Here is a 10,979-nt window from a genome sequence, read left to right as displayed (position 1 = left end):
AGAAGTAAAGCTTTCCATGACAAGGAGACAGAGAGGAAGGAAGCAATCTGGACTGTGGGCTCTTCAATCTATATGTCTGGCTGTTCTGACTCCTGATACTGAAGAGGACAGAGAGGACAGGCATGCCCATCAAAGGAGCTTAGGATTTTCCTACTAAGGCCCATTTTGGATTTTGTACTCTACAAGAATCTATCGTATACTCCCTGCTTTCCTCTCCGGTGCTGCTGCTGATTCAGTGCCAGACTCAGGAGCTACCTCTTTTAAAAGAGCTTTCCACCCAGAAGCAAATCTTTCTGAGGGGACCATGTGACTGCAAGTTCAGTCTGCCAGTAATTTCCTGGGATTTCAGTAGGGAAAATGGAGTGGCTCAGGCTATTTTTGTGCTTTCCCACCCCTAGCCTCTATGGCTGCCACCTGTGGTCTTGCTTTCCCACCCAGGATTCCTTGCCCACACTTGATAATGTGTTGTTGTAAAAGAGCGCTTAGAGGCATGAGCTTGGTGCATGCTGTGATTGCAGATGCCTGTGTGGAGAGAGCATGGAGATCATCAAGGGGGAGAGAAAGAGAAGCTAGACAGGGAGTATGGAGAACTCGGGGCTGGAAGGCTTGGTTGCTACCTGCCTCCCACTTTTCCTCGCTCCCTCATGCCTGCCTCCCTGCCTGCTGGTCTGTTGGTGTGTCTGATTCCCTGCTTCAGCATTAAAGTCCTGTCAGATCTATCAAGGGCTCCAAGATTCCTTTATCCGTTTTCCCATATCCACCATGAACCTGCCCAACTGCGACTGGTTCCCCATACAGCTTCTTTCTCTGCAGCTGCACATTTGTGCACTCTGTTCTAACCATTCTGACCAACTCCCTCCCAAGACTAGGGAGAGGCAAGAGAGGTGCCCAAGAGGCAAAATTTAAGAAGTTGCCCCCTCACAGATGCCACACCTGCACTTACATAATTGTGAGTGTCTCGCTTGGCTCGCCCTTGCCCTGTTCTCACTACCTGGAAGGCGGGCCTCCTCCTCAACTGGCATGCCGCCTTGCCTCTCTCAATCCCAATCCTGAAGACACAGCGCATATGCTGCCACCTCCTTATATATCTTGCCGAGTCATACGGTCTTTCCCGCAACCTCCAAGGAATCATCTCACCTTTCTTCACATTCTTAGTAGACCTTATTTATACCTTTACAAATGTCTTTTTTTAAAAAATTCCATTTGTTAATACATATGCAGTGTAAGAGAGTAAATATCAAATATTTGTTTTTAATACCTATTTGCAGTAAGGTTCATAATTTTATGATTAAATGCACTGAATTATTTTTTTTAAAGATTTATTTATTTATTTATTTATTTATTTATTTATGCAAGCACTGGATACAGTCAGAAGTGAGGAGGGTGAGAGAATTCACCAGATCCAGAGCGGGGAGCAGAGCAGGCAGAAGGACCGAAGTACACTGCTGAGGGGAGCAGCGGGCGGCAGGAGAGGTCTGCGCGCCATGTGGGACCCTCCTCCAGTGGCTGGGGAGCAGCCGGGGATTGAACCGGCGCCGCAGAGGCTGCGGGCAGCTTCACAACCCAGCGCTCAACCGCTGTGCCACCAGGGAGGCCCAATGCACTGAATTATTTTTTGAAACTGAATGTTCTGTTTTTTTGTAGATGCTACTAACTGATGTAACATAGCATTAAGCATCGTGTTTCATGTGTGCACCATTGAAAAGCAATGTGTTTACACCACATTAAATGTACCACCGAAGTATAATTCTATCCTTCAGCAAACAACTGTTCCCTTTGGCCAAATTTGCCCGCCTCTTTTTCCCCTTCCCTTCTGTTAACCGCTGAAAGTTGTAGTCTAAAAGTTATTTGTTTTTAACTACAAACTTCTTAAGGGCAGTCTTTTTTCTGTGTCCTCACATTATCTAGCCCAGGATTGTGCACACAGTAGATAATCATAGTGAAGTGAGTGGAGCAATTAAGGGGAGAAGAAAGAACAGCAGGGTTAATTGCCTGTGGTTGGACAGATGAGGGGTGAACAGGGCTCTGCTGCCTGGCTGTCTGGGCTTGGCATCTGGCTCAAGATATATATCATGTGTCTATGCCTCCACTTCTTTACCTTTAAATGGGATCAATAATGGCACCCCCAAAATAGGACTCTGTGTCGTGCCTAAGTGAGTTAAAAATGTGTAAAGTACTTAGCACAAGACACTTCAGTAAAGTCAGGATCCAGCATTAAAAGGGTCTAGTGAAGACACATCCATGGAAAATGCAGGTATGCACACTAAGAGCCAATTATATCTGCAACCAACATTATAAATGAAGATAAATCTAAACCATCAATGAGAGAAGAGAGAAGGCAACAGTCTCACGTTCCTTCAAGTACCCGTGTGCTTACTTTTTCGGGAAAAGCTGGTTCCCATCTCTGTAATTCAATAGAATAACTTGGGCAAGAAAATGGTAAAGGGGGCTGCCCGGAAAAGTGAGAATAACCCCAAATGAGCTAGTGGGTGTTAAAATGGGGTTTTAAATGTGTTCTGTTTTGCTATCTGCTGATTTAAAGGGGATGAAACTTAAGGCTAAGGAAAAGTCTTGTTTTTGCTGCCATCTACAGTCAAAGTAATTTTTAAGTTTCTTAATGCCTGTCCACCCAGAAAGGACATTCTTCACAAAATGAGGGGCAATATAGTTTGGTTTAAGTTATAGTAATGGAGACAAAACCAGCCTACTAGTATTGAACTTACTCTTTCTAAAAGTGTGTACATTTAATCATATAGCCTTTGTAACAGCTCAAGCTGTGATAAGTGTATATCAGAAAACTGCTGTATTAGCTCATATAAGAGTGAGACTCCTATGTTGAGTTGCAAAAGCTGCAACTGTGGCCACTGACAGAAAGTTTGAGAGTTAATACAATGATTTCAATGAAGAAAAAGGTGGGTTGGATTTTATCCCAAACTTTCCTGCCCTGTAACCTGCAATTTGTGGTTGTAGCATATAGACTTCCTTTCAAGTTAGACAAGAGCAGGACCCTTCATCACCCTGGGGCAATAGATATGCATCCTGAGGCATGATGGGGAATGCCCAGAGGCCAGTGACTGATGTGCTCTGCACTCAAGGGACTGATCAGTGGAATGCCTAGTAAATAAGATTGGAGTCATGGGTGGGAGTCTGGTGTATATCATTGGATTCACCCTCCCTAAAGCCCAAAATCCAGTGTTCTGTTTGACTCACCCTTTTCTATCAATAAAAAGGCCAGGTGCTTGCTCTTTAGCAACATCCTGCATCTTACAACCTGCTCCACGGCTCCTGTTTCTTCTCCCTATCACTGCAGTGTTGCTGACACAACAGCCATCGTAACTAGCGTTATTGTCAGTTATTGGATTTTGTTCAAGTATGATAGAGATGTCACCTCTGTAATGCCTTCTGACTTATGCTCCCATCCATAGAATCTCCACACTAAAGCCAATGATGTCCTAATTTCCCTGTGCATTATTTTTAAAGGGTTAAATATAGGCAAGAATTGTTGGAAAAGCGTTTGATGGAGAAAAAAGCAGTGGCCCTTGAAGAAGCACATGAAGAAGAAGAGAGAGCACGGCGCCTAGAAGCCCTTAGGAAACAGGTGTTTTTAATTTCAAAATTTTTATCGGTGGTTTCAGAAAATGTTACTATGTCCTCTTAAATAACATTAATAGGACTTAGTTCATGGCATCTGCTATATAAAATGTAACTTTTCCAAATGGGGACACTGATCTCCATTCCTACGAGCAATGAGATTTAGGTTGAACCATTTCCAGTTTCTCAGTATATGAAATGAACTATCCCACAGGCAATCACCTTGCTAAGCAACAATTAAAAGATACTACTTTTGTGGAGAAATAAAAACATCCTGGGCACAAATAGTTGAAAGTAGACAAAGATGGCAACAGCAGGAATTTAAGAAGTTGGGAAATATTGTAAGATAGCTTTACTTGTTAATTTCTCGGAATTTCTAACCTGGAAGTGATTAACACAGCTCAGAACTCTAGAGTCCTCCTTGGCACCTTTTCCAAGCTGAGCGAAAGTGACCGTCTGGTTTCCCTTCTATGTCCGTGGAGGCAGCATACATTCTTGCATTAAAATTTGGTTTCTGCTCTTCAAATCTGGTAAACCTGGTTGGATACTTACTGTCAGAGGAGACGTAAATCTTTTGCTTCATATTCTAAATTTCCTCATCTGAAAAATAGGAATAACAGTAGTATCTACCTCATAGGTTAGTAGTAATGTATGATCACACTTATTCAGTATTCAACAACTGTAAAACCCTGTTCTAAATGCTCTTCTGTTTTAGTCCATGTTATCTCCACAACAGTCCTATGATGCATATTATTAATTTTCTTATTATATAGAAGAGGACACTGAGAAGGCACAGATGTTAGGTGCTTCACCAAAGTCATACAGCAAGTAAATGTCAGACTAGATTCAAACCAAGGAAGTCGAGTTAAATGAGATAATATAGATGAAGTGTAAATGTGTACAACTATTATGACATTTTTTCCCCTAAAACAAATTACAAACATAAATTTAAAATAGGAATGTAAGTCCTAGCCATGCTAGTTTCAATAAACTTTATTCAATTATTAGCAAATAATTATATAACAAGGACTTCTGGTACCAAAACAATGGTAATATTACTCAACCCATTCTTACTCAAAATATAATGCTGATAACTAGAGTCTGTATGATTAGAATTCTTTTCAACTGCAAAACCTTTGAAAAAGGAAATATCTGTGCCCATTATCTGTAACCAGTGTTTAGAACTACAATGTAAGACATTTTAGCTAGAAAACCTATAATAATTATAGTATGTTGAACACCCAGTTGTGTCATTATTTTCTTTTCTTTTTTTTTTTTTTTAATAGAGGCATGTTTTTCTTTCTTTATTTGTTTGCTTGTTTGTTTTGTTTATACATGCACTGGGTACAGTCAGAAGCGCGGGAGGGTGAGAGAATTCACCAGAGCCAGAGCGGGGAGCAGAGCAGGCAGAAGGACCGAAGTACACTGCTGAGGGGAGCAGCGGGCGGCAGGAGAGGTCTGCGCGCCATGTGGGACCCTCCTCCGGTGGCCGGGGAGCAGCCGGGGATTGAACCGGCACCGCAGAGGCCGCGGGCAGCTTCGCAACCCAGCGCTCTACCGCTGCGCCACTGGGGAGGCCCATATTTTCTAAACAACATTAAAAATGCCATTTTCTTAATGCTAATTCTTGACTTTAGGAATTAGCAGGCAGGTGTTACTAATGGTGCATATAATTTACAAAATTAGTGGCTTCTTTTCATTAGGATGCAGGTTTGAATGATTTCAGTTATCGTAAAGGACAAGGGCATTTGGGTTAAAATTATTCTGCAGTTTTTCAGTAAAAGGTACTACAATGGTTTAAAACATTCCCTGGAAACCAAGTTGTCTTGTCAATACACTGGACTTTCTCCATGAACCATATGTTCTCGATTCATCTTGATCAGATTACATTTTCTAGAAGACTTTCTACAAGACCACAGTCATAGATACCTAGTGGTTAAAAAAAGTTTTCTACTTTCTGTTACCTTCAGGTGGGCTGAATTTGTAAGTTTTCCAGCTAAGGTTTTCTATATTCTGTATAAGAAAGATTTTTTTAATCTAAAATTAATCATAACTAATTATAAAATCATAAGTAATTCTATATCCTAGCCATTTAATATGTTTTGTTATTAAACCAACTAACTACTTTGTATACCTTTAGAACTGGCCTAGTCTGATAATTTTTTCTTCCTTTTCCTCTTAGGTTATATTTTTAATAAAGTATCTAAACTTGAATGGACATCAAACATTAATGTGGTTGCACAGAACTATTTACCTTATATCTTGCCAAGTAGCCATGCTTTCTCTTTTAGGTTGCTATTGTCGCTCAATTTGATCCTGTTAGAATGATGTCAGGTACCATGGCATCAAAAGCAAGAATGGGGATTGGAATTGAAGAAGAATTTATTCTTCAAAAGCCACTCTTCACATTGAATACATACAATGAACAGCAGGTAATTATGAAAATTAGCATGATTGATGCAAAAGTCATGATGATGACAGGAAGAACTGTAGAAATGTGTGTTTGGGGTTACAAATTATTTTCAATATTTACATTTGAATAACACCATGCGTATTAGCATAATTTTACTTCTAAGTGCTAGTACATAATTACTGCACAAGTCTTAATATTAAATAAAGTAGTTGATTGGTGGCCTTAGAACAAAAGTTTATCTGAAAATGTTATGTTTTTATCATTAAAGATCATTTTAAAATTTAAAAAAATATATAAAATTTTAAAGTGCTGTGTAATTATTATATTTTGTTATTTAAATATCTCTCTACCCTATTTAAATTTGTTTAAATTCATAACATAATTCCTATTAAAGAAACAAGCGATGATGCTAACAAGACAAAGAAAGGGTAGCTTTCAGGAATTAAAATGATAGAAGATAATACATAAGAGCTAATGATAAAATCAAACATTTTCTGTGAGTTTTAAGGGGTTATTTAACCAGTTTTAGAAATTTCTGATTCATTGTAGTCTGTTCATATAACTGAGAAGGGATTTAAAAAGGATCTTATAATGGATGGAAGGGAGGGAGGGCAGATGAGTCAATGTATGTCACTGAAATTAAGGGAGAAAGTTAATTAAGAAGTGACATTTAATGCTTAATATTTTAAAGCAGGAAATTCCATTCATTGACAAATAAATTGAGTGTGCCTCTACTGTGTACTGTATACTTTACTAAGGAATTAAAAATGAATAATTAATCAGACAAAATATTTATCAAACACATACTATATTATGGCACAGAATAGAATACATCCTAAGCAAGTTATACCTGTCCTGTTGAGAGGACTTGTGCAGGGGAGACAGGTTGGAAAGAAAAATTTCATGAACAGAAATAATGCTCGTGGGGTGAGATGAACTCCATAATAGAGATCTGAGGGCTATGGGGTGGGGGGAAGGGGAAGGGGGTGAATAGTTAACCCTGACTGTGGGTGTCAGTGCAAATGTCAAGGGGGAAATGAAGTTATATCTAGGCCTAGGAGTTTTGGAAATTCATTCCAGATGACTTAAGCTAAAAACAGCAACAACAAAGGTTGGGGACAAGGGACAGTGCTGGGGGTGAGTGAAGGGATCAGGATTCATTATAAAGATGCAAGGGTATCTTCAGAAACCATAGGGAGATGGGCTAGGGCTTGCTAAGAATTGAAATAGAAGCTGGAAAACTCTAGGTACCTGGGGAAGGGTTTCAACTAGCAAAATAGAGTATGCCTTCAGTATAAGAGACATGGCAAGGCTAAGTGCTAGGAGAAGAGACTGGCGATATGGGTTAGGGTCTCAGTATGAAAAGTATAGTATATCTTGTTTGCTAAAATATTTGATATTTATCCTGTAAGTGGACGAGAGACTTTGACACAGGTAAATTATATAACCAGATTTATGATTTAGCAACATTTCCTGAATGGGAAATTGGTGGAGAGAGGGAATCAGATCCTTTTCAGATGGCCAAATTCTTCCTAGAAGTGGGGAAGGGACATGGGTGGCTCTGAGTGAGAGTAGGGGATAGTGAAATTGGGGATGATTCTAAGCTTGGCAGCAAGTGATATTGAGAACCACCTGCATTTTGGATTCAAATCCATATCTACTATTTACTGACTGTGTGAATTTGTGTAAACTATTAGCATCATTATGTTTTGCTTCTTATCTGTAAAATAATTATTTGCAAGCTTCTTGTGAGGGTAAGGATAATAAATGCCAGTTGCCTAAAATATTGCCTGGCACCTAGTAGTAATTTGGTAAATTGTAATCATTAGGTGGTGCTGCCATTAACCATTTAAGAATATAAAGGTGTGGGGGGGGGAAATGAGTGTGAGTGTGTGTGTGTGTGTGTGTGTGTGCATATACAGAGAGATTTTGCTTTGTTCATGTCATATTTAGGGTGAAAATGCCTATTGCACATCTACACGAAATAGATTGTCTGCCTCCGGGGGAGGGAATTGAGGAGATGTAGGTCAGCATTTAAGGGAGATCTCCATTTCACTTACTAGCTATTCAAAAGATATATTAATGTAAATATCTTAACCTCACAGCACTGGAGCTGAGAAGAGGTAAATCCTGGAGATAATTAGGGAGCAAATGTCACATAAGTAGAGCAAGCATCTTTGGAAATAGATGAGGAAAAGGGAAAATCCTAGTTCTAAGGCTCAAGTATGTTGTTTCTCAGACACCAATTTTTGTATTCTTGACATTGTTACCCCTAGTGCCTGTATTTGATCAGTTGCTGACTTGTATTGCATCTTCCCTTAGTAGTGTTCTGACAGTTATCTTTTCCTTGCTACTAACCTGGTTTTGTCATTTATTACTTCATGTCTAGACAATTGTAGCAGTAGGTTCCTAATCACTTTCCGGCCTCTATTTTTTCTTTTATCCTGAACTTACAATCAGATCCATCTTATGCAATAACAATGATACTACTTTCATGTTAAAAACAGAAATACAAAGGCAACTTCAGTAGCTCCCCTTGCCATAGCCTTCAAGCCTTTAAAATTCAAGTCCAGTCTTAGAAGTGTGCCTTCCAGTGTTCACCAGTGGGACCCAATGCTCAACCTAAGATACCCTGATGTCAAATTGACTGATTTCACATCTATGTTCCTGTCTATGTTTGTAGGTGTCTTCCTTTTTGCTTGATCTGTCTTCCTTTCCTCTCTGTTTAGAGCAGAATGAGTTGAATTTTACAGTTAGCTCAAGTGTTCCTCCTTACCTGAGGTCACCTGAGTCTCACCTGCACCAGGACATGTATCTCGTTTTACTGCTTTTTGAACACCTGCATATGTTGCCACAAACTGAAGTTAACTGTATTTATTCTTCTTACCCCTATTAGTTTAAGAGCTCCATGAAGGGGGGGCCTCTTCCAACAGCTGATAATCCCATCCTCTAGAGGGTCTACAAGTCTATGTGTAATGCTTCATTAGCTAAACTCCATATGTGACCACCTTCTTATCACTGCAAAGAGCTTCTGAAGACATTTAATATTCATAGGATGCGGAATAAGATCCAATCAGCTATAAATGAAAACAGAATTGAACTACTCATGTCTATTCCCACTTAGAATCAGATTGATGGAAGCATTTTCTAGTTCTGCTTGAAATAGAAATCCGGCCTTGAAAGAAACATTCTATTGATTTTGTTTTTCAAGTAGTGGCCATGTGTTGAAGCTTAATTTGCATAATGCTAGATGATAGAGAAATTAAAATGTCTATTTAAAGACTGATATACAAGGTTGTAGTTTAGATTTATTTTCTTTTAATCGATGACTGTCTAAATTTTACAATTCCAGCTATTCATAATGAATCAATGATAGCACTGAAAGTAAACTCTTACCCCATCCTTTAATGATTTTAAAGTGTTATAGTTTGTCAAATCTAATATGCAACATTTATTGGAAACCACTGATATATTGAAAAGTGATAATGTCCAAAAGGTTTATATGTTTTTAGAAAAAATAACCAAATTATACATGAAGCTTATCGTCATCTACTCATACAGAGAGAGCAAAAGCAAATTATTCAGCTTAGAAAATATGGGAAATTAAAATTTTCTTCAGTTCATTGAAGTGCTACTTGTTTAAATTGTATTTTATTTCTACAGATAATTTCTGACCCTAGACTTCGTTTTGAATTAGCACTTCGAGAAGCTGGACTTCATAAAACATTTTACGCCAAAGAGATATTACCAAAAATCAGTCCTCAAAAACCTCCAAGAAAGGACATGGAGTCTACTGTATTTAAAATTTAGAGCTCAGCCTTAAATCCTATGCTGTGTAAACAGGTTTTTTTCCTTGAATGCATTTATATGGATAACAATGATTACTACTTTTAATTTAAAAATATATATATATACCAGGCATAGAAATCATAGCATCTATAAGAACAATTTTGCCTTTCTTCTTTGATTCTTAGAATTGTATGCACTATTTCCTATATCTTTTTGTGTTTAATAGTACTAAATTCTCAGGCTATAGAACTTAATTATGATACAAATGGTAGATACATTGTTTTTAAGTAAGTTATATGTTGGATGTTGTGTTGTTCCACGAAAGGAACTCAAAAATAACCATTGAGAGAATTATAATTTATGTTACTGCTACCTGCTAACCTTCATTTCTGCTTGTTATTTCAGAATTTGACTTCTTAATTATGGAAGCTTCATTATCATTAATACTTCTATTATTTCTTGATTGTTATAAGAACAGACTCAACCTTTTTCTAAATTTAGAAACCAATTTAGTATACCATGTTTACTGCAAACCAATCATCCAAACAATTTCATTTTGCAAATTAGCCTGTAAGAATAAATTAGAAATTAGAAATAGCATTTTAAGCATGGGAATATCTGTTTTAGCTTGGGAAAAAATTGTGTAGTTGCTTAGAAGGAATATTTTTTAATTTATAATATTTAGAATGCTATCCAAAGAAAGGTGCTATCAAAAGGTCCAAATTTTCTGTTAAATATCTTGATAATTTCATAGCAAAATAGCATTTCAAATAAAACTGAAATAAATATTTTCCTATTTTTAAAACATTCTTTAGTCAGAACAGCAAGTCGGTGTTGCTGACATTTCCTATTACTACTGTTAAAATTGTACTCCTTTCCCTTTTTCACTCTACTGCAGCTCCTTGCTATTTCCCATCCAGCCCTGGGGGTGCAGTCTCCACGCAGTTACTAGAATAACATAAATAAGACAAAGTCTTGTCTGAGTGGTGGAATCTCTGGTTTTATGGTTGTCCCCAGAGTGATGGGAATAAACATTTCAGCAAAGCTCAACTCATCAGAATAAACCTTTGCAAAAGATTCTATGGGCAACAGCCTGTCTATATTCCAAAATTCATTGCAATACACTGCTAATTCAGCCTTTTGCATCATCACATTCCATAAGAAGAAAAGGAGGAGGGTCCTTATT

General features: G+C 38.1%; 1 protein-coding gene across 1 annotated transcript in view; it reads left to right on the top strand.

The window, feature by feature from the left end:
- Window positions 1-9,814, top strand: part of CCDC148 (coiled-coil domain containing 148) — a gene marked incomplete at its 3' end in the record, with an annotated part of 222,046 nt that extends 212,232 nt beyond the window's left edge. The window contains 3 exon segments of the mRNA XM_084243207.1: window positions 3,481-3,598; window positions 5,883-6,023; window positions 9,668-9,814. Coding sequence (XP_084099333.1) covers window positions 3,481-3,598; window positions 5,883-6,023; window positions 9,668-9,814 — 406 coding nt within the window.
- Between the last annotated feature and the right edge of the window lie 1,165 nt (window positions 9,815-10,979).

This window comes from Talpa europaea (assembly GCF_964194135.1).
Source record: "Talpa europaea genome assembly, chromosome: 1".
In the NCBI taxonomy this organism is placed as follows: Eukaryota; Metazoa; Chordata; class Mammalia; order Eulipotyphla; family Talpidae; genus Talpa; species Talpa europaea.
Note: the sequence above shows the minus strand (reverse complement) of the source record. Positions and strands in the feature narration are given on the sequence as shown.